We start from the raw sequence: 25,553 nt of genomic DNA on the forward strand, positions 1-25,553 counted from the left end.
CCTTTGAACTTAGGACCACTAATAAGATGACCGAAAAACACTTGTTTTCCACAAAAAAAATATATTTGTAGAAGGTAAGACAATATACTGGTTTTCCAAAACATAACAAAAATTATATTTGTAGAAGGTAAGACAATATACTGGTTTTCCAAAACATAACAAAAAAATATATTTGTAGAAGGTAAGACAATATACTGGTTTTCCAAAACATAACAAAAATTATATTTGTAGAAGGTAAGACAATATACTGGTTTTCCAAAACATAACAAAAAAATATATTTGTAGAAGGTAAGACAATATACTGGTTTTCCAAAACATAACAAAAAAATATATTTGTAGAAGGTAAGACAATATACTGGTTTTCCAAAACATAACAAAAAAGGTGGGGAGGGGGTAAAAAAAAAATTAAATACACAGTAAATTACGAAAGACAAGCTACGTTAATCTACCTACCTGGATAGTCCTCCCCCCCCCCTTAATAATAAAGGTAGTGTAAAGTCAAGCTGGAACAGAAAATCAAGTCATGATCTCATTAGAGTCATACTCAAGACTCAATAATCGCTCAAAAATCGAAAATTAAACAAAATACTGATAGAAACACATCCAATAAATGTAACCAATCGTGCAAAAAAATGTTCTACCAGTATTTTGTTTAATTTTAGATTTTTGAGCGATCATGGACAATATAAAAAGAATGTCAGTTTTCCCATACATGTTTCATTTACAACTTGATGAAATAACCAACAGGATTCTTCTATTATATTTATTAAATAAAAGATGAGGAATAAAAGTTTTTTTTTTTTACATAGGCATCACCACATTATCAAGGCCAAGAGGCCACTCAAGGATAAGGGTTAAAGAGTGTACAGTGGAAATTGGACAATATAGTAATCATTAGTAATGAAAATTTGGTAAATTTGATAACTTATATGGAACGGCTCATCAAGGACTTATTTACGTTAGACTTGAAGACAACCATATTGTAGTCAGCCGGAAAGCAGGAAAATGGAAGACAATTCCACAGGCGTGCAGTTCTAAGAAAGAAGCTTTGTTCATGAAATCTACGTTTAGGTTTAGGCACAGATAAAGAGTGGGGAAAATTATTGATAGTGTTTACAGCTAGACGAGTGTTTCTTGTGAAAGTTTGGCGAGGGGGGACCATAGATTGAAGCTCAGTCGAACACTTTCCATGAAAATAACGATAGATCAGAGACAAACTCGCAACATCTCTTCTGTGGGATAAAGGTTGCAAGGAAGAGAAATGGACATCTCCTACGAGGCTACGAAGTCTATTTTGAACTCTATCAAGGCAGGCCAAGTCCTTTCTAGCAGCTCCTGCCCAGATGTGGCAACAGTATTCCATCCTTGGACGTACCTGGCTCTTATATAGATAGAGAATAGCATCAGCAGTGAGATATCTACCGGATCGATAGAAAGATCCCACCATTTTTCCAGCGGCCTTGGCAACAGATTTGATGTACGTGTTGCATATAACTTTATATTATCACATTAATACAAAAAGAATAAGAGAAAAAAATGTTTAGGCGATGGCATTTCGAAGCTAAATGCTTCTCATCATAAGACAACAGCTAGAATTATACAAAATGTACAATGTAGATAAAAAACTGACTAAACAACATTGAGATTGAACATGAAGAAAATAACTATATATTTGATACAAGAATAAAAAAAAAAATTAGGATATAATTAGAAAGAAGGAATTAATCTTACGTGAATAGGAAAGAAAAATTTTAATAAACAATGTATATGTGTACATTTTATTATATCAAGAGCAGTTTGTATGTATGTCCAATTAAGTAAAAAACTACAAAAACGCCTGTAACGTTTGTATATTTTTGATCAGCGTTGCTCTGGATGAATAATATCTAAAATTTAGAAAAAAAAAATTAACTCTTTGGGGTAAACTAGGACTGGTTTCATCAAGGGCAATCGGGTTTTCTGCCATTTTCCAATGTTATCTATTATATCAATCTCAAACGGCATTTTTTTTGTGTGTGTCTGTGTTCGTGCATGTGTTTGTGTGTTCACTCTAAAAACTTTCATCAGCAGCATCTGACCAGGTCGAAACGGGTTCCATCTGAAAGGGCCCTGGATTGCCGATGGTGAGGTCCAAGCTTGCGGGCTTTGGGGAGTGTGGAGCTACCCTTTAATTGCCATTACTCCCAGGTCCACTCTGACCCGGAGTGGTAGTACCTGTTAGGGTCCCAACTATGGGTTAAATAGAAACCGACTTGAAAAAAACAAATATATTCTATTAAAAAATGTTTCTTTATAATCTTTGGATTCTGCATTAAATAACCTGAAAAGGGTTGATATGCCGTAAAACAACCAACCAACCAGCCAAAATCCATCCGAAAGGGCAATCCCTCGGATAAATGTGAAAATTAGAAAAAGAAAATTATGTGGTGGTCAACTAGACCACTTCTTGCAAGGGGGGGGGGTCACTTTTTGCAAGACATTTTTGCGTGTCCTGCACACATAGCAAACTGAAAATGTTTAAAAATGTTATTTTGCAGCATCATAAGTTGTTGTGGTCCAGTGAGCAAAAGCGTTTGCTAGCAACGTTTTTCCCTTCTTTCCCTGTTTCGCGTTTCAGGTTCGAGCCTGCCTACTGCAGCTAATTTTTTTATTTAAAAAATATTTGATTGAAAGAAAAGTTGTTTTGATTCATTTATTTATTTATTTATTAGGGTTGGGGGTTCAGCACAAAAAGTAGGGAAGTTATCACAACTTTTTTGGTAGGTGATTCCGTTCTTTTCTTGGGGGGGGGGGGTTACTCTATCCTTAGTATAGCAGCTTTGTCCAAATCGAACTTCATGTGCATCTGGGCAATTCCGGGTATCCATGCTAGTCTATTAAAAAAGGGGTGTATGACTTGCAATGTTATTTTCAGTATCTTAAAACAGGAATTATCTGGTCAAAAGAGAAAGAGGGGTGGAAAGAAAGATGTGGAAAATGGGGAGGTCGGGTTTTTAGCCATTACCAACGTTATTTTTTCATTCACAGTACTCCTTTTCACTAATACCGCAATCTGTATCACCTATTAACTTCACTGCGTTCTTAGTTCCAAATAATATCACGCAGCATTTTTACTTTTATGCCTAACTAGCAGTTCCGTCCGGCTTTGCTCAGGCCCTATGTACTGTTCATAACTTTATGTGCACATGTATATATTAAAAAGTGTACATATGTGTCAGGCCATGTCATATGCTACTGGTACCATGTAACCCAGTACTACCTGCCTCATGGTCGGGTCACCGGCGACTAAACTGGTTCCCCCCCACCAGACTTGTTTGGTGAGGAGGGTGGCTAGTCTCCCTGAAGGATTAAAAACAAGACCTTCCAAAGGGCGAATGAACCCTTTTTTGGGGTCAACGGCCAACTAGCACCGTGTTTGTTTGTGTATGTATATGTGTGTTGGGGTAGAGAGGGCTCCCGTAAGCCATGGTGAAGGCAACCTTTCTAGGAGAAGCAAATCTCTGATTTAAAAAACCATAAAGCGGGAGACCAGTACCCGCATTAAGCTGGTCTGCAGTTTAATTTGTTGCTGGCTATCTTGCTCTTGCTTGTTGCTGGATCTCAACATTTTGAACTGAGAGAGAGACTTAGCTGTCGTACAAAGCTAAGACTCTGTAACATCATCTGTGTATAGATACTCCCTCAGACTATTAAAATAGACCTGTGGCGATGAGTCATTTTTGGGCTCATGGACTTTTAAGTGTCTGAGGGAGTGGCATTCGTCTGACAAGACGTTGCAATCATCATCACATATGTACGGTAATGCTTTTCTATATAATAGACTTCCTTAACTGCTATAGAGATAAGTTAGAATAGACCGCAGAGGTCAATTTTTAAAAAACTTTGACCCCAATTTTGACCCCTTAGCATTTGTTTTGGGCTCAAATCAAATAAAGTTTGATCCATGTCCGAAGAACCTATATCTAAAATTTCAAGTGTTTAGACCCAAAATTGGCAGAGGAGTTTGATAGAATTCTCAAAGGTCAAATAGTTGAACTTTGACCCCTTAACAGCCAACTTTCTGACCGAAAACTGATCAAAACGATTTTCCCCAAATCTCACTACTCCTCATGTCAAATCTTGAGTCTGTAGACTGAAAATTGAGTTATTGTGTAGGGAAATGTACATGCACACACAGACATTTTCACTTATAGATTCGTTAATTCACTTCACACTCATCTAACTACAACTGCTAACACTTTCCCTTATTTATCTGTGGATTCCTTCATCAAATACTGCGGGGTTGATTCCCAGCTAACTATAACATCAGCGTTTTCAAGTCTAATGTGAACAAACACCTGTTGAGCCGTTCTCTTAAATAAAGTTCCACACTTACCAATAATCATGGAATTCTCTCACCACCCAACACTCATTAACCCTTGTATTTAGAATTATTTGGAATTCCTAACAAACATTTCTCTCTCTCATATATATATATATATATATAGTAGTAAGTTATAAAATATGTGGCAATTAAGCTATACAGAATATTCCGCATTTTATCCATGCTAGGATTCATCAGGCTTATGCGAGGATTTTTTTTTTTTGCAAGGTAGTCACCACTTATCAAGGCCCGGAAGCCACTCAGGGATAAGGGTTATTGTGTGTACAGTACATTAGTGTTGGAGATTTGATAAAGTGTCAAGGAGGCGGTTCATCAAAAATTTGTTCACATTGGACTTGAAGATATCCAGATTGTAGTCAGGTGGGAAATAGGCAACCGGCACAGTTCCACAGGCATGCACTTCTAAGAAAGAAGCTTTGTTCATGGAATCTACATTTTGATTTTGGCACAGATAAGAGTGGGGAAAATTTTTGACCGTGGTTTCAGCTAGGCGGGTGATTTTCATGAAAGATTGGCGAGAGGGGACCAGAGATTGGAGTTCAGACGAGCACCTGCCATGGTAGTAACGATAAAACAAAGACAGGCTCGCAACGTCTCTCCTGTGGGAGAGAGGTTGCAGGGAAGAGAAAAGGGCATCACCCACTAGGCCACGAAATTGTGGTTGTCTCGCATTTTTATATACGCACATTCTATTGGGTTTTTAGTTAGCCAATCAGCTTTCTAGTTTCTAGTTTATATATAAATAAATATAAATAAAAAGCACTTTTTGTGAGTTCATTCCCTAAGGACTCCAAAATGCCTGCACCGATTTTTCTGGAACTTCACGCAAATATATTTTATGTACCTGAGTGTTTCTAGATAGGTTTAGTATCAGGAATCGATAATCAAAATATCCGAGTAAAGAAGGAACAGTCAGATTTGGGCAAAGTTAACACCCGTATACAATCTAACATAAGTGCGTTAGAGAAATTTTATCACCAAACAAACACTTGTGCTACCAGATCAGGCTGTCTGAAAATGTTGGCTTCCTGAGACGAAATGCACCTAACATTGATGCTTTTTGTTTTTCTACTTCCTTTTGCAAAACTTAATTATTTTCTGTGAAACCAAAAAATTTCCAATTTCTCTTTCTATCTCCCCAACTTCCTGACTGGTTTCCTAACTTAAAATGTACCCAACATTAATAATGTAACCCTTTTTCTCTCTCCTATTGCAAAACTCATTCATGTTCTGCAGAGCAGAGAACAAAAATGATAAAATCCACTATAAAACAACCAAACCAAACACTACAAACTAGTGAAGATACAAAGAGCTTGAAGAATAAAAACCTTCTACAAAATAACTAGATTCGGCATGAATTCTCTTTCCAAAATAACTGGATTCAGCATTGAATAACCCGAAAAGGGTTGATATGCCATAAAACAAAACAACCAAACCAAACAAAAGGGCCCAAAATATAAAATCAACAGTAGGTCCTTTAAGACAAAGGTGCGTTCAAATGTTTCTGTTTAAAGCCCATCAACAAAGCTTCTTTCTTAGAACTGCACGCCTATGGAATCGTCTTCCATTTTTCTGCTTTCCAGCTGACTACAATATGGTTGTCTTCAAGTCTAACGTAAACAAGTTTCTGATAAGCCGTTCCATATAAGTTAAAAAAAGTTACCAAATTTCCATTACTAACGATTACTATATTGTCCAATTGTCTACTGTACACTCTTTAACCCTTATCCTCGAGTTGCCTCTTGTCTTTGATAAGAGATGCGGCCTATGTAAAAAAAACAAAAAAAAAACAGCCCAGCTGAACCATAAGCCTTGACTTTCACATTTTAAACTTCAAGTCATTATATAAAAAAATAATTCTATAAAATTAACAGGTTCTCCTTAGTGCAAGATATTGTCGAATAAGTCACTGCTGGGAGGCATGTGAAGCTTCCTCCCGATACACCACAGTAGGTCCCCAACTAGAACAGACAATCGATTTGATTGAAAAAAAATGGGTGATTGATCAATTTTTTTTTTTTATACAACAAAAGTCAACTTGATTCTCATTCAATCCCGGAAAACTTTGAGTGTCCCTGCTTCATAAACGTACTTCATAAACGTTCATGTAACATTTTGTGCATCAACATAAATTTGAGGGGTGGTGCATGTGAGTGGATGTTTAACAAAAAGGGTAGTTTTTAATAAACTTTTTCTTGTAGTCTTTTTCCTCCATGTTGGCACTCATCTTGGAAACGCTGGAAATAAGAACCTTTCCAATTTCAGTGCATCATGCAATTAACACACGACAATTTCTCCTTGCTAGTTCTCCTTGCTAGTTTTTACATCTTAAGCCATAGCATCCTCTTAGTAAAAGAAATGATGCCAATGCCAACTGAATAATTCTGTAACTAAAATGATCTTTATACAATTTGGTTGTTATCTAATATAATAAAATATTTCTTTGACTCTAATACTAACCCATTTCCAATTGTCAGAAGAAATGCATTGAGAATGATGGGGACTATGTAGAAAAATAAAATCTGGAGCATAAAAGGTTGCTCGTTTTAATGGTATCACTCCGGTCTTTGTTGTTCTTCAGCTTTTGGAGTAAAAGAAAAAATAGGAGGTTTTACTTTTTGAACGACCCTTATCAGATTATATCTGACAAATCGATATTTGATTCTAAATTTTGGAGAAAAGGATTGATAATTTGTGTTGTGCTACTGTTATGAGTGTTATTCTCACGTTTCAGTTGATGTAACCTCCGACCTTCTTCGGGTGTATTTTGTTGAACTTTGGAATCTTTCTATCGAATTTTGGAATCTTTCTATCAAACTTTGGAATCTTTCTATCAAACTTTGGAATCTTTCTATCAAACTTTGGAATCTGCATGGATTTTCAAACAATCCTTATTTAATCCATTCCACATGTAGGCAACAAGATTGCCACTAATTCAACCATGATAAGTCAATTACGAATAGACAAATTTATTTTGAACTTCTCAGTTTTAATATTCCTGTTATTGAAACATTTTGAACAAATTTTAGTTTTACAGCAATTTAGTTTAATTGAATAACAAAACAACACTAATATAAACTCAGTTTAACAAAAGATTTATGCAGAATATGGACCATGCTAGCATCCTCAAGTTCAATTTTTACAGTATCTTTTGTATAACTGTGAGGTGAAAATACAGATTAGTTAACAAAGGCGTCTGTCTCCATGTTAAAAATGAGTTTCTAAATAACGTTATCAATTTGGAATGGTTTATATTCTGCATCGGCATCAAAATGAGAGATTGGAAGAAAATGTGAAAGAATTTAAGATGCAGCAAAACCAAAGTATAAGAAGCTGGATGTATGTATATCAACGGTCATTTTTCTGAACTCATGCTAAAGTTAGGACGGTAGTGTTTGGTATAGCCAAGGCCTTTGACAAGGTCTGGCATGAAAGTCTTCAACAAACTTAATTCATATATTACTGGACATATATTTAGTATTGCTTTGAGGGCTTAATTTATCTTTAAATTTAGAAACGTCTTATGTCATTCCAGAAAGATTTCCATTCACAAAACTCTACAATAACAGAGAAAAAGAAATATCCAGGTGGTCACAGAATTTTCCAGAACTTTCAAGACGGTTCTAGAATATTCTAATACTGGGTGACGCTATTTTTTTTAATTTTTTTTTTTAAATTAAATTTTTGCTCTAACTCGGCAGTTGTTGGTTTCTCGGTGTAGTGAGTTCAACCTTATTTTGTTGCATAAGATACTGGCAAGTGGGACAAGTTTTCTAGCTTGGTAGAGGGAGCATGCAGTTCTTGCAGCAGCCTTAGGATCTTTTAAGTATTTGTTCTAATTTGTGTGACTTGGGAATGTGAGACTGAGGAGTTTCAGTGATGGACTTTCAGGTAGGGTGACTTTCGTGCCAGCCATGACAATCAGAGCATCACCACTTATCAAGCCCAGGGGCTACTCAAGGGTAAGGGTTAAAAAGTGTACAGCAGTCAATTGGACAATATAGTAATTGTCAGTAATGGAAATTCAGTAATTAGTTAACTTAAGGGGAACGGCTTATCAAGAACTTGTTTACCTTGGACTTGAGGACAACCATATTGTAGTCAGCTGGAAAGCAGGAGAACAGAAGACAGTTCCACAGGTGTGCAGTTCTAAGGAAAGCTTTATTCATGGAATCTACGTTTAGGTTTAGGCACAGATAAAGAGTAGGGGGAATTATTGATCGTGTTTCAGCTAGACGAGGGTTTCTTAGGAATCATGTATATTTAAAATAAAAGCAGCTTTATGGTTTGTATATATATATTGGAGGAATATCTTGAATATTAATCACATCTAAACTTAAGACACTCCCTCTGTTTGCAAAGGGAGGGTCGTTTTAAATGAACGTGGATAGTCTCGAAGATTATCAAATGATATTTCAATTGAGTATAACTCTGGATGGAAAATAAGTCAACATTAAAATTAGTTGCGTCTGTCAGGTTTATAAGCAAATCATCCATTATAGACAATATACGGCATGATGACTCAATGGTTCTTGTTAGATCATCAAAGTTAAACATCGTAGAACCTGGTCAGTACCATATGGGTGACTGTTTGGGAATATCAGATGCTATAGAATGAAATTACTATCAGAACAGTAGCAAAAAGCCGCCATGAAGCAAGCAGGCAACAGAATTGTATTTTGAAAGAAACAGCTTAACTTAGCTTGTATGTAATCATGTTTTTCAGCTGTTTTTTTACTTGTGAAGTATTTCGACTTCCAGTTAATGTTGGTTATCAGGAGAGAAAACGAACCGTTTCAGGACCTTGCTGAGACAGTGGTGGTGTTGAAGTTTCTGATGCATATTTTATCCATTTGCCATAATGTTTTGCCTGCATTAAAAAAAAAACTTATAGATGAAACCAGTCAAAGACCACCAAACAGTCAACATGACCTTTTGGTGCAACTCTGGCTTCGGGAAGTGTTGTAGAGCTTTGTTGGCATCTAACCACTGAGCTGAGCGTCGCCGGTTGTAAAGAACCCACTTTTGATCGCAAGTCAAAACCCAGTCGAGAAACAAGTCATACTTGTTGTGTAAAAGAAAATGGCGTTTCTCTTGGTTGTCGTTCAATTTATGAGGGACCCATTTATCACGTTTGTCTTTCCAATCTCCCTTAAGTGGTGGTCCTGGATATGACCTTAAACTATATCCAGTGGTGAGGCCCCAGCTTGTGGGCTTTGGGGAGTGTGGAGCCACCCTTTAATTACCATTGCTCCCAGGTCCACTCTGACCCAGAGTGGTAGTACCTGTTAGGATCCCAACTATGGGTTAAATAGAAACCGACTTAAAAACAACAAATATATTCTATTAAAAAATTTTTCTTCCGAATCTTTGGATTCGGCATTAAATAACCCGAAAAGGGTTGATATGCCGTAAAACAACCAACCAACCCTCAAGTGGTTGGAAATCGTTACATACATTACGTCTAATTCAGAAGCATGTTCTTGAACAGTTGTGCATGGATTGGCTTCGACTAAGGCTACTAATTGATTGTCAACATCTGATGGCCGACCACTACACTCATCTTCAAAACTTTCTTAAACCACCATTGTGCTGGGTATCCAGTATTGGTTCCTGGACCAAACGCTTCATTGATATTGCGAGCTGTTTTGGTAACTTTTTTGACTTAGCCTAAAATTGAAATAAGAAAATTGTGCAAATTTGCTTTTTTCCATCTTATATTTAATGTTCTGGAATTGTTTTCAAGCGATTGTAATTTAAATGGTTAGATAGTGAAAAACGGTCTTTAAAATAATATATAAAGTAAAGGTATTATAACAAAAACTTATTTGCAAATACATCATTTGAAATCAAAATTAAAAATTCTGCAATAACTTTCTCCTCAACCTAATAAATCTACTCAGAGATAACTACACTACAGATACTCCCTACTATATCATGCGGTATTTCTTTTTGCCCTGAGCCATGTTGCGCATTGTTCAGATATTTCTGAGGAATTTACTGGCCGCAATTCTTTTTCGGCCTTTAATTACAAGCAGGCTTGAAAGTTGATATGGGGAGTCTGCAAAGAAACCTCTTGCTCCAATCTCAACAGCTCAAAGGATTGCAATGTAACCTTTACGGTCATCTCTGTTTTTAGATCTCCATATTTCTCTATCTTGTATTGATGTTTTTCTACCCAACTCTCAAAATATTGTCAATTCAATAAAAATGAGTCTTTTCCTTGTTCTTGATGAAAGAGCAATGTCTGGCCATTGCTCCTTTTCTCTTATAATTTGAGTAATTATTTTGTCAGCCAAGAAAATCTGCAGCAACTATCCAATTGTCATCGATCCCAAGAAAATTTGTTAAGGTACTAGTAATGGGCCAGTTATGAACTTTAAATCTGATACACATTTTTTCTCCCTGAGCAAAAAACTTTTGGCTTATGTTAGTTGTTTCAATTTGGTCTTTAGCTGGTAAAAATAGTTGCTAGTGGGTTTAAACTGAAAAAAAAAATGAACTTGGTACGCTTAAAATGCTCATGTATGCACGTGCACATATTTATGTTAAAGTTGGTTAAATCTTAACATTTTCTTATCCATCTGATGAAAGCTCAAATGGTAATGAAATAGTTTGGAGCACTAAATGTTTTGGTTTCGATTCTAGTTGATGGCACCCAAGTCGTTTTTTTTTTTGTTTTTTTTAACTTTTGAAATCACTGCTATATATTGGATACAACAGAGAATTGGCTCTATAATAATTACAAAAATCTGCAGAAATCAAAATAGATTTAAGCATTTATGACCAGGTAATGCTGAGCAACCTGCTAGTGTACGGTTAAAAGTGGAAGTTTATATGGATAGGAGGTCCTAGATATGACCTTAAACTATATTCGATGGTGACTCCCCAGCTTGCAGGCTTTGGGGAGTGTGGAGCCACCCTTTAATTTCTATTGCTCCCAGGTCCACTCTGACCCGGAGTGGTAGTACCTGTTAGGATCCCAACTATGGGTTAAATAGAAACCGACTTGAAAAAAACAAATATATTCTATTAAAAAAAATATTTCTTCCGAATCACTGGATTCGGTATTAAATAACCTGAAAAGGGTTGATATGCTGTAAAACAAAAACAACCAACCAACCATATGGATAGGAAAACGGAATGTTAATGTTTTAAGAGTCCTTGCAGAAGAAAGGGGAATTCATTAGTTAATGAGGAAAACAGTTGATTATTTAAGGATCATGAATTATCCACAGGTTGGAAAAGGCATAATCAAAACTTCTCTACTCAATTGCAGAAATTATTTGATTAAAAGTCATTAATAACAATTAATATTCATTTTTTTTTTCATTGTTCAGCAAGAAATATTGCAAGTATCCATATTACATTCTGCTTGCTTCTTCCTTAGTTAGTCCATATGTTATGCTTTGAAAAAGTACAAATAAAATCTTTGAAGATCAAACTGCTTCAAAAAAGACCAAAATCACGAAATTTGGCTTTAAAAAGACAAAGCTACCAATGCTGGTCAAAAATGAGTGACCTCCCTTTGTAGTTTTGTTTTCGAATATGACAACATATGATCATTTTTGTAATGGTGCAAGAAAGGAACTTGTCATTTTGACATGTAGTGGTTCTTCATTGAAGAAATAAGTCAGCGAAACATTACATAAAAAGGCAACATTCAAAAGAAACAGGGCAAAAAAAGAGCATTATTTGCCAAGAAATACTGAACTGAAAGAATAAATTAAAGATTGTTCCTTACAATAATAATTTACATCAGTGGAGATGCCGTTTTCTCTTCCCTGCAACCCCTCTTTCTCACAGAAGAGACGTTGCGATCATCATTATTTTCATGGAATGTACTCCTCAAAGCTCCACAATATAGTTCCACCTAACAAAACTTTCCTGAAAAACACTCGTCTAGCTGAAACCACTATCAATAATTTCCCCCACTCTTTTTCTGTGCCTAAACCTAAACATAGATTCCACGAACAAGCTTCTTTCTTAGAACTGCACGCCTGTGAAACTCTTCCGCTTGCCTGCTTTCCAGCTGACTACAATTTGGTCGTCTTCAAGTCTAACATAAACAAATTCTTGATGAGCTGTTCCCCTTAAGTAATCCACTTTATCAAATTTCCCCTACTAACAATTACTATGATATTGTCCCATTGACTACTGTACACTCATTAACTCTTATCCTCCAGTGACCTCCGGGCCTTGGTAAGTCGTGACTCCTTTGTAAAAAAAGAAAAATTTCTATTACTCAGTCTCCTACATGTTCAGCTCGCAAATATTCTTTAATCTTGGGATTATCTGATCGAACAGTCGGAAGAATCCTACACAGATATGCAGCTCCATCCATTTAAATTAATGATTTCTCAGAAACTGCACAAACGTGGCTGGGAAGATATTTCTGCCACACCCTGTACATGTATCAAGGTCGCTGGAAAAATGGTAGAATCCTTCTACTGCTCCAGAAGATATCTCACTACTGATGCAATTCTGTCTATGTAAAAAAACAAGTACGTCCAAGGATGGAGTACTGCTGCCACATATGGGCAAGAGCTGCTAAAAACAGCCTATGCTGCCTTGACAGCCCACTCTTTATCTGTGCCTAAATCACAACATAGATTCCATGAGCAGGGCATCTTTCTTAGAACTGCACGCCTGTAGAACTCTCTACTGCTTGCCTGTTTCCCTCCTGACTTCAACATGGATGTCTTCCAATCCAACATAAATATATTGCTGATGAATCGCCCCCCCCTAAGTAATGGCACTTTATCAAATCTCAAATACTAATGAATACTGCAACACTATCCCATTGATTACTGTACACAAAATAACCTTATCCCCGAGTGGCTCCTGCGCCTTGATAAGTGGTGACCTCCATGTAAAAAAAAACAAAACAAATGTCCGTTTATGGATGCATCAGGGTGTCAGACATTCAAATAAGTTAACAGGAAACATACATTGTACGTTAGCGTTCTTTCGTTGATCAACTCGTGAGAAGTTGTGATAGCAGTCTCTCAAACATGTGACTAAAAATCCAACAATCGTCAAAAGGTCACGAAAGCTACTTCTCAACTCAGGCTGCTTTTGTACAACCCATCTTCCCCATTTGCATGTGTGTGGCGATATTTTGCGAGAGCACAACTTATAAAACCACAGGTGTCATCTTTAATCTCTTTATCGCTCGACCTCGCCCAACACGTAAGACTTCTGTTTCCTTAACTTAAGACAACAGTTAGCAAACAGTTCTTTACAATGGTGAACATGTGGACGTACATCAGGCCAAAAGGGGAACATACCTTCCATTGGTTGGTCTTGACTGAATAGTCTGTAAAAGTTGCAATGAAAATTTCTTCCATCTGAGGAGGTCCTGGATATGACCTTAAACTATATCCGATGGTGAGGCCACGCTTGCGGGAGTGTGGAGCCACCCTTTAATTGCCACTGCTCCTAGGTCCACTCTGATCTGGAGTGGTAGTACCTATTAGGTTCCCAACTATGGCTTAAATAAAAACTGACTGTAAAAAAAACAAATATATCCTATTAAAATATTTTTCTTCAAAATCACTGGATTTGGCATTAAACAACCTAAAAAGGGTTGATATGCCATAAAACAAAAACCAAGCAACCTATTCATCTGAAGAAACCACAGTCTAGATTATATATTGTGCAATTTTATTTCCTGATGCTCCTCCATCTGAGTTGCAAACGCTTAATATTTTAGTTTTTTAGTCATGTCCACTGAACCACTTCCACAGACTTTTAGAGATCAAATCTGCCAAGCCAAAACTCCTGTCTGCTATCTCCTCTCTAATTCTGACTGACTACCTATATGTATCAAAAACCTTTCTTTGTTTGATTCTCTGACGTCATCAACCAGGTCAGTCGTGTTTTAACCTTTATGTAAATTATTATTGTTCATGAAACTAAAATTCTAAATCTATTTTATTGTATAAATATCTAATTGTAATATTTTGTTGTTTATAAAATTAAATTCCAAACTTTTTCAGTAAGACTTAAAATCTATTTAAAACAAAATTCTTTCTCTTAGTGAGCATTGTACATTTTAAAAACACGATTAACAATCACCATGCCATCGTCCGCTGTAGGAATTATTTTATGTCAAGATGGGAATTTTAACTAACATGTTCGATGCTCTCTGTTGAAGGCAAGAAATGAGGCAATCACAAAACAACAAACCCTACCTGTAAAATTCAAGATAAACTTTATTGGTACATAGGATATTATTGCAAAATAGTACGCCCATCTTGCGTCCAACGTGGTGGAGCTGATAGGTTGCTTCTATGAAGCGGTAGTTTTAGTCCTTTTGCAATCTGTATGCTGTCGTAGTCTGTCGCAGGAAAGGATGAATTTAGTTGTGTTCCATTGGACCTCATAGCCTTAAAAAAAATTAACAACGCAAACAGGCTGAATACCGAAGATGAAAAGTTCACAATGATAAGAAAGGTCCGTAATGCGATTGTGGACATTGTCTTATAAGTAAGCCTAATTTGTAAGCTTATACAAATGTTCTATACTTCATCCACGGCTGAGATTTGAAGCATAGAAGGCACTAATGTTAGCGCCTATGTCTCCTTCTTAGAAGACATAATAGAAATGAGTCCTTCCTCCTTCACCGATCTGGAAAGAACTGAAGTAAACTGAAAAGAAAATAGAAATTGGCGCCGAAGGCACGTAGCATGTTTGGTTAGATTCAACCAATCAAATCAATCAATACAATGGCAGTTAAGGCTTGTACGATGACTGTATAATTTCTTACACAGCTTCACAAACTTTTTTTTTTTACATGGGAGTCACTATTTAGTAAGGTCTGCAGGCCACTTGAGGATAAGGGTTGATGAATGTATGGTAGTCCCTGAGACAACAGCGTATTAATAGTTGGAAATGGAGAAGAAATGGATTATTTTCAGAGGCGGGGGCTCAACAAGAACTTGTTTACATTGGACTTGCTGATGACCATATTATAGTCAGCTGAAAAGCAGATCACCGGAACATTTCCGTAGGTGGACAGTTCTAGGAAAGAAGCTTTGCTTGTAGAATCTGTGTTTAGATTTAAGCACAGAAAGAAAGTGGGGGGAAACTGTTGATAGTTGTTGTAGATAGATAAGTGTTTTTTTGTGAATGTTTTGCAAGGAGGGAACCATAGATTGATATGGTAATCTTCAAGTTCAATGTAAACAAGTTCTTACTGAGCCGTCCCTTTAAATAATTCAAATTCTACCCAATCTATATCATTAACACTTACTATCATCTTACATTCATTAACCCTTATCCTTGAGTGGCATTCGCGCCTTAATAAGTGGTGACTCACTTTGAATGCTTGGAGCGGTGTGTGCAGAAACGATTTTGAGCACCTTCATCTTGTGTACTAATGGATCCCATATTGTCTACCAAGCCCTGGCCTCAGTCACATCAACAGTGTTGCATCCCTTGCCATACGAGTACTTCAATGGTATATGCTCCGACGAATTTGCTGCGCTTGTGCCCTTCTCAATAGAAATATCCCTGACAAACGTGGCAATCATCAAAATCTCCCCCTTTACTGTAGATGCCGAAAGGCTCTATACTCTAATTGGTTTTTTCCTCAACCTTTCTGGAATTCCCTTTCTGCTTCACGTTTCCTTGATTGTATCAGCATGCATGAATTTAAATGTAATGTGAACAAGCATCTTGCTACACAACTCCCCACTTAGGCTGCCCCTATAAATCTGTACCCTTGTTTGTGGTGAATTAAAAACAAAAGGTAAATTTTTACTTCAACTGCAATTCGACATTCACCTTTTAAATTGATGACTTTTAAAGGTTTTTGAGTACGCTGAAAACGAATCGCATTCAAATTTGGGGCAGACGAATAGTTTTCTGGATATTAAGACATTTTTTCCAATATTTTCCTATTTACAATGCCTCCCCACGGGACAGTTAGACACCAGGGTCGTTTTTTAATGTGGAGAAAAGGAACAAAAATAAAAATTCTCAGTCGTGAAGGATTTCTCCTCCACTGATAGAGAACAAGAAATTATGAATTTTAATGGCCGTCGCCATTCTTAACATGGAAGGGGGGGGGGGTTAATACGCATGTGCATTAGTTCTTGTCCAGTTGGGAAAAAACATGGCTGCTGCTTTAGCTTTCATGCAAACATATCCATCCACAGTTGTTGCCAGCTACCAATCATCTTTTATGACGTCATCCTGCTCTTGGCAACTACTATTCCTACTTTCTGACGTCATGCTGCTTTTTGTCAACTACTATTTATCCTTTATGACATCATCCATTTTCAAGTAAACATATTTCTTTCTTGATAATTAAACATTCATGGGGAGAAAAATCAAAGCAAGCAAGACTGACATTATTTAGAAGATAATGGAGACTAAGCCACCGTGACCTGTTGAGTCAGTATTCTATATATTAAATATTGCTCATAAACGTTGAGATCATGCAGCTACTAAGCTCTTCCTGCCCATTGAGCACTATTGAAACACTGAAATAAAATATATGCACAAAATTATATTATATATACAGGGTGTCCCAATAAAAAGTGTACACTCTTTAAATAATCATAAAATCAACATTTATTATAATAAAAAAAAAAAAAAAATTATGCATCAAAATACATTAAACAAATATAAAAACCAGTCAATTATCGAAAGTGTTCAATTTGGTGGCCAATGTTATTCCATAGACAGCTAACCACGCTCACTGATTGAATCAAAAATTTTTGAACTCCTGCCTTGTGAGCTAGCTGCTTGCCAATATTTAGCCGATTGGTGAAACTTTTCAATGACTCCTCTTGCTTTTGTGAGACTGGTTAAGAGTTGTGGTCTTTCAGAGTGATTTTATGGACATGATTTAGCTGTTCATTAAACTGTTCCTTCTTACTCAAACTTATCTCACAAATAATTGTGAGTCTTGTTGGTGCTTTTAAAACGTCTTTGCACTTCACTTATGTTGTTCGTCTTTTTTTTTTTTACAATGATTTTTTTACAGTGATCACCACTTATCAAGGCCTGGAAGCCACTCAGGGATAAGGGTTATTGCAAGTACATTACGTTAGTGTGGAGATTTGATGAAGTGTTTACTTAAGGGGGCGGTTCATCAGGAATTTGTTAACATTGGACTTGAAGACATCCAAATTGTAGTCAGGTGGGAAGCAGGCAAACGGAACAGAGTTCCACAGGCGTGCAGTTCTAAGAAAGAAGCTTTGCTCATGGAATCCGCGTTTTGATTTAGGCACAGATAGAGTGGGGGAAATTTTTCACAGTGGATAATATAAAAATTTAGAAATATTTTCTTGTTTTTATCTATAATATAAATCTCACCTATCTCTTTAAATGTATGTATGTCAGCCTAAAACTTTTGACAGAAGCAACGGAGTTAGATGAGATTAGTATCATTTTTAAGCTCGACCCCCTTCGGTCGAAAAATATCGAAAAATTGGCTAAAAACATTAATTACTTCACCCTCAACTGGGCACTTTTCTACAAGGAGAAGTCGCTTTTTTCGCCAATATTTTCGAAAGTCATCCCCTCTTTTTGATTGACTAGCCTTAATTTAAACCTTCGCCATTTCTAGTTTGGCGATGGGCACAACAGCAAAGACGTCACATTTTTTTCACGTTCTTTTCCTCCTTCGCAGTATGAGTTCAAGCTTGCCTGCCTACTACCACTTTTTTTTGCTCAACACACACCTCCAAACATTTGGGCAACGCCGGGCACCCAGGCTAGTTTATAATAAGTGTTCAAGTTATGTTCATTTAAAGAGTGCATACATTTTACTGGGACACTATATATATATATATATATACACACACACACACACACACATTAGCAGGGAGACCCCAACATTGGTGGGGATGAGGATCAACGAATGTTTCACACTCCCATATTTTTATTGTCGAAATGATCCATTTTTCAATCAAGTCGATTGTCTGCTCTAGTTTGAGACCCCCTACGACGCTTCAGGAGGGAGCTTCACATGCCTCCCCTCCACCCGCCGCAGTGACTTAGTCCACAATACATTCTAGTTTACATTGCACTGTAGAGAACCTATTGTTGATTTTATAAAATTATTCTTTATATACAATGGCTTGCATTAAAGTTTAAAATGCAAAAATCAAGTATCATGCTTAAATTATGCTCTAAACACAAACATTCATTTCTAACGCGTCCCTGTCATATCAAACAACCTATTGATTTTATATGCCAGGCTTTTCAACTTGTGTAGTAATAAAACTTAAATGCACTTGTGATGTTAGGCTGTATAAGTCAAAATTGCCTGCATCGGATTTTTTTGATTATCGATACTTATCAAAGACCTTCCAATACAAACCTAAGAACACTGCCAAATACATAAAGTACATTTGTGTGTAATTTCATAAAAATCAGCCCAGCCATTTCAGAGTCCATAGGAAACACTCGCGTGCACAGTTTGTTTTATATGACAGATATAGTTTTAGTTGTATTTAGAAGACTTGATTATCCAACTTGTGACATGTTTTTTTTTTGTTTTTGTTTTTTTCTTTTACAAGGGAGTCACCACTTATCAAGGCCCGAAGGCCACTCGAGAATAAGGGTTAATGAATGTAAGGCAGTAGTTGAGTAATCGTTAATGCTGTAGAATTTGGATTATTTAAGGAGACGGTTCAAGAACCTGTTTATATTGGACTTGAAGGCTACCATATTGTAATCAGTCGGGAAGCAGTCCAGTTGAACAGTGTTCCACATGTGGGCAATTCTAGAAAAGAAGCTTTGTTCATGGAATCAGCGTTTAGTGATAGTGGGGGAAAATTGTTCATTGTGGTTGTAGCTAGTAGAGTGTTTTTTGTGAAAGTTTGACAACTTTGAGGCTCGAACAAGCACTTGCCATGAAAATAACGATAGAGGGGGTAGATTGTTCTCTTTCCATCAACCATGATCAGGTTGTAGTCATAATTTTTTTTTTTTTTTACATAGGCGTCACCACTTATCAAGGCCGATAGGCCACTCAAGGATAAGGGTTAAAGAGTGTACAGCAGTCAAAAGGACAATATAGTAATCGATAGTAATGGAAGTTCGGTAAATTTGTTAACTTAAGTGGAACGGCTCATCAGAAACTTTACTAATTGTGTTCTTAATTAGTATAACCTGCAGATTGAGATGAATCCATAGTGCAATGGATCAACATGCTAAATAACAATCCGGTTGAAGTCGAATTTTATTTATTTTTTTTTTTTTTAGAGGTAAACATCTACTTATATATTTAGCCCGATAGTAAATATTGAACCAAATATACGCACAAAATATCTAAGGCGTCAATATACATGTATGGTACAAGTCCAGAATTCAACCCAATTAAAACAAACAAAAATACAGACAAATCTTCGATTTAAGTACCCGTCAGTGAACGAATATACATTCCAAAATCACATAAATTGATGAAGTGTATATATATATATATATATATATATATAATTTAGTTTATTTATTTAGAAAATCAAATTTTACAAAGAACGGTGTGTATTTATTCGCCATATATTATAAAGGGAGACAAATCAATTCGAACTACCGAGATTTGGAAATCCGCCTTATAATGGTCCGAAACAAGGTTGAATTCTGTATTAGAACCAAATATTGCTAGAAGGAAATATTTTGGTGTTTTTGAAAATTAAAGCTATTTTTAAAACAAAAATATGAAAATTTTGTATATATATAAAAAAAAACTTTAATCTACTTACAAATCACGAAATGAAAATGTGGTACTCAAAAAATCATTTAAATTGATCAAGTATTTATTTTATTTAACTAAGAAAATCAAATTTTATGACTATAATTGTTTCGTTTTGTTTTGATAAATAAGAAGACAACTCAATTCGAACTAGCGAGCATTCTAATAGCTACAATTTCCTATTAAAATTGCCAAAAATGGTTTTCTATATTAAAAAATATATATACTTAATCAATTTACGTTATTTTTAGAATATGATATATTCGTTTCCGTGAGGAGTGCGTACATACGGATTGTTCTGCAATTTAGTTTTTACTATTTAAGTTTAATTCTAAATAAGTACCTAGACTTTTCCTATGTGGGAACGTTCGTGAAATTCCGTGAGTGTTCGTGAATCTCCGTCGCAGCCTCGTTTTCGTACGCCGGCTCTACCATGTGATTGTTACTTCAGACCTAACATGGCTTCTGAACAAGTCGACGAAAGAGAGGTAAGCCTATACATTTTGCATGCCATTTTTTTTCTCCTACGCTCGTCTTCCATTCGATACGTTCTCACATTTATTCTCAAGACAAGATGGAAGAGTTTTAAACAATTAGAGCGATTGTTTGTCGATTGTTCTTTGTTTCTGTATATAAAATCTTTTTCCCTAAAAAAAAAAAAACGGTGAAATCCCACCTCGATTCCTTTTTATTTCTTCGTGGCCTTTTTTTTTTTTCTTTTTAAATCCACATATTGTCTATTTTTTCCAAACCGGCACATTTTATTTAATTTTTGCTCATCATGACGAACTTATATCATATTTATAAACAAAAGTACTTGTTATTGTAAGGGTACTTTTGTATTGTAAATTTTTTTTTTTTGTAATCTGTTCGCACATTTTTTTCTATCATGGGTGTTAAACTTTTGTGTCTTATTTTCACGTTAAGTAAAACGTAAATTGACTTTTTGTATCTTTTTTTTTTTTTTTGACATTTTTATTTCAATATTTTTCTATTTGTTTCAAATTCTATTTTCTGCTTAAAAATAATTTTTCGTTAAGACAGGCTTAAAAAAAAAAGACCCATCTTTACAAGGTCGGACGACACAACATTTTAAACTAGGCATCTTTTCTTATTCTATTAATCATTTTAAAATGTCGAAATTTTGATAAATAAATGCTGTGAGTTCTACTATTCTACTATTAAAAAAATGTCTATCATAAAAAAGAAAAAAACCGTGAAAATGTCTACAAGAGTTAACCGATTGGCGGCTTAACTCCATTTCCCTCCCACTACGTCATAATTTCTTCCTCTTCCTATTCCTCGCGTAGAAGAGTCTCTCCTCTTCCTATTCCCTTCCGCCCTCTCTAATAACATTTAATAATTTCCCCCTCTAAAAATCTATTCCTCTCTAAAATATTTTATTCTCTTCCCCCTCTCTTTATATCTTTGTTTCTTTCCCCTTTCTATTTATTCTTCTATGAATATAAACCTTTTTCTCTATTTTCTTTAAAGCATTACTCCCCTTCTTAAAATCTGTTCCTCTCTAAAATATTTTACCTTTTCCTCCCCCTCTCTTCTTGCTTTCTATCCTTTTCTTTCATCTATCTCTTCTTCTTGCTTTCTATCCTTTTCTTTCATCTATCTCTTCTTGCTTTCTATCCTTTTCTTTCATCTATCTCTTCTTGCTTTCTATCCTTTTCTTTCATCTCTCTTCTTGCTTTCTATCCTTTTCTTTCATCTATCTCTTCTTGCTTTCTATCCTTTTCTTTCATCTATCTCTTCTTGCTTTCTATCCTTTTCTTTCATCTATCTCTTCTTGCTTTCTATCCTTTTCTTTCATCTATCTCTTCTTGCTTTCTATCCTTTTCTTTCATCTATCTCTTCTTGCTTTCTATCCTTTTCTTTCATCTATCTCTTCTTGCTTTCTATCCTTTTCTTTCATCTATCTCTTCTTGCTTTCTATCCTTTTCTTTCATCTATCTCTTCTTGCTTTCTATCCTTTTCTTTCATCTATCTCTTCTTGCTTTCTATCCTTTTCTTTCATCTATCTCTTCTTGCTTTCTATCCTTTTCTTTCATCTATCTCTTCTTGCTTTCTATCCTTTTCTTTCATCTATCTCTTCTTGCTTTCTATCCTTTTCTTTCATCTGTCTTAAAATCTATTTCTAAAATATTTCATTTTTCTTTTTTTCCTATTTTATCTTATTTTCTCTCCTCTTTCTATTCCTCGTCTCCCCTCTGTATAAGCCTTTCTATCTCTTTTTCTCTTCTCTTAAAATCTAATTTCTCTCTAAAATAGTTTATCCTCTTTTCCCCACTCTCTCTATTTCTTCCTACTTTTTCTCCTCACCCGTTCACTCATTTTCCTCCTACTCTCTCTTTAACTTTAATACATGAAAATTTGTTGTTTTTTTGGTTGGGGGGAATCACCATGTTTTTTTCGGGGTTTTTTTTTTAACGTTTTTGTTCCCACTTTTTGTTTTATGAGTTTGTCTTCGTCCATATTTGTACATTTAGTTGTTTTGGATTTGTTTTGTTTTTTCTTTTTTCTTTCGTTTACTTAAAAACCATGCCGGCATTTTCTTGCTGTCCGTGAAGGAATAATGTATTGTTTTAAGCCGGTGATTCCATCGCATAAAAATTTATGACAATAAAAACAAACCTTCTCAAAATCAAGCATGACATAAAAAAAAAAAAAAAAAAAATCTTTAACTCCCAGAATCTTTATATTCGGAGAATTATTTCGATAAAAATTTCCATATATCATAGTGTTTAAGCAGAAAAGGTACCGTGCTATTTAAAAAAAAAAATATTTTATAGTATTTTCAACTTCCAAGTTTTACAGTATTTTTTTTTTTTTATGAAATTGTTAGGTGAAAGTACAGTAAAATTACAAAACACCCTCCCTATGGTAAGAATGTGTTTCTAAATCATTTCAGCATGGTACCTTTTCTACTTGAGTACCAAAATTCTAAATTAACATTGTCTCGCCCGACTGTCATTTTCGAGTAATTATGCAGAATACGGACCGCGCTGAAATAATGTTATTTATAAACGCAATCTTTACATAACTATTCTGTACTTTCACCTGACAATTCGTAAAACTTGAATTTAACTTGAAAAAAATATTATAAACAGCACGGTACCTTGTCTGCATAAATACCTATTTCAGTTTTTGATAATTATCATTTAGTTTTAAAATAATTACCATAAAAGGTAATTATTTTAAAAGTAAATAATTACCATATTTTACTTAATAAATAATTACCCTTGTATTTAGTCATTTATTTATTAAGTAAAATGATTACTCTATAGTAATTATTTTACTTTTCCCTGAAACTATTCATTCGGAATTGTAACCTATTGTTCTAAGGGAGTTAACTCTATTTTACTAAAAATTGTAAGAATTTTTTTTTTTTTTTTTCAACTACTTCATTTAACAAAATTTTCTAACATTAATAACGAAAACTGTAAAATGCGACGAGATATTGTAATTTTTCTTACAGCATTTTTGTAATTCTAAGAATATTTTTTTGTCAATTACTTTGGTAACAGTAGTTGCCTCCCTTAGAACAATAGGTTAAAATTCCGAATAACCATTAACCCTCGTGGTTGCGCATATTTGTCTGTACAATCTGGTAACGAATAACGACAGCAACTGAAAAGCGATCACACAAAATGAAACCCGGTCTCTGAAATGAGATAACATAACCATTTATTTACATTTTATTTTCTAACCGATATATTGAGTGTGCGTGTGTGTGTGTGTGTATACACACACACATATATATATATATATTTTAGTCCAGATTAAGAATGTATTCGGGTATCTAATATCCGTCATGTTTACTCAATAGAGCTGTTTTTTTTTTTTTTATTATTTTAGCATTTTTATAAACACGATGGATATTAGATATCCGACCGGGCGACCGAATACATTCTTAATCTAGACTAAATCGTTGAGTAAAAACAACCAAAAAAATGCTAAAAATTTTAAAATTAAAAAAAAAAAAAATTAGCTCTATTTAGTAAATAAGTTCTTGATGAGCCGTTCCATATAAGTTATCAAATTTACCAAATTTTCATTACTAATGATTACTATATTGTCCAATTTCTACTGTACACTCTTTAACCCTTCCTCTAAAAAAAAACACACACGATGGGTATTAGATATTTATCCGACGAATACATTCTTAATCTGAACCATATATATATATATATATATATATATATATATATATATATATATATATATATATATATCTTATAAAATGTGTAGATGTTTTACTTTTTATTGTAATTGTCTTAAGTGTGACTTCATTTTTTTTTTTTTTTTTTTTTTTTTTTGCAGTCACGTCGCGGACAGTTAATTACTTTTGTTATATTGTTGCATTTTATTTTAATTACAGTTGTGATATTTTTAATTTTAATCATTAAGATTTTTACGTAGGAACTTGTTCGCGTCAAAATGAAAAGAAAGTCCACGTGACTGAGATTGCAACGAAAAAAAGTTCATTTTTTTTTTATAGGATAAAACAAAAAATATTAGAAAAAAAAATCTACAAATACAATGTTTTTCGTGTTTAGATTCAGGAGACCGAATTTCGCTTTTTGTTGGTCCCCCCCCCTTTTTTTTTTTCCTATGATTCATTATTATTCACATTATATAGACACAATATGGATAGCCATGGGTGGGAGCCAGTTTATATTTTTAAAAATGTCAATTTCAAATAAAATGACCGTAAAAAGTTAGTTTCTCTTTTTTTTATTAAGAGACATTTCATTATTTAAATCAGATGTTAAAAAAGACAAAATAAAAATTAAAAAAAAAAGCAATTGTTTTTTTTTTGTTTTTTGTTTTTTTTACACGTGGTAAAAATAATTCGGATTAAAAAAAAAAACAACTAAAAACTTAAATTTACCTTTGTTTTAGTTTCGACTTATTAAAAGTCGAAAAGTTAATTCGGTTTTCCACAAGACCATGCGTACATAATTTTTATGACCCCCAGATTACGAAAATACAAAATCTTTTTTTTAAGAAAAAAATATTTTTTGACCATGTGTTTAAGATGGAGGGTGTCATCTCCTTACTCCGTTTTTAATGTATTTTTTTTTTTCTTATTCAACGTAAACTTCGAAAAGTAATTCTTTCTTAGAATTTCTAACGAAAACTTTCTCAATAATGACTTTAATCTCTACGTGTCACAATGGTGAACCATGTCAGCCATTTTTAGAATTCTTTGAAGACTTGGCTTTTGTTTACTATTGTGACCACTCCTCAAAATTTAATTTTTAAATAGAAAACTTTATAGTTAGAATTAGATTCCAAGCAATTTATTTTTAATTAAAATGATTCTAATGTTATACATGCGAGAGCCAGTTTCATACATGTGAAACAAAACACTGAAATTAAGATTAAGACAAAAGTTTTTTTTTATTATTACTAAAATGCCGAGAACGAAGCTAGCTAATGAAG

At 34.7% G+C, this 25,553-nt stretch overlaps 1 protein-coding gene across 2 annotated transcripts in view; it reads left to right on the forward strand.

Moving 5' to 3' along the window:
• The window catches only part of LOC145296118 (eukaryotic translation initiation factor 4E-like), a 102,691-nt gene that overhangs the window by 29,579 nt on the left and 47,559 nt on the right, over window positions 1-25,553 (forward strand). The window contains exon 1 of one of the 2 annotated variants that reach the window (XM_080142265.1): window positions 20,429-20,584. The exons of the other annotated variant lie outside the window; for it this stretch is intronic. Coding sequence (XP_079998391.1) covers window positions 20,555-20,584 — 30 coding nt within the window. The 5' untranslated portion in view covers window positions 20,429-20,554. Of the gene's footprint in view, window positions 1-20,428; window positions 20,585-25,553 lie in introns of those variants that run through there. 2 annotated transcript variants of the gene reach the window in all.

Source organism: Euprymna scolopes, chromosome 16, assembly GCF_053919585.1.
Source record: "Euprymna scolopes isolate OS-2025 chromosome 16, ASM5391958v1, whole genome shotgun sequence".
Lineage (NCBI taxonomy): Eukaryota > Metazoa > Mollusca > Cephalopoda > Sepiida > Sepiolidae > Euprymna > Euprymna scolopes.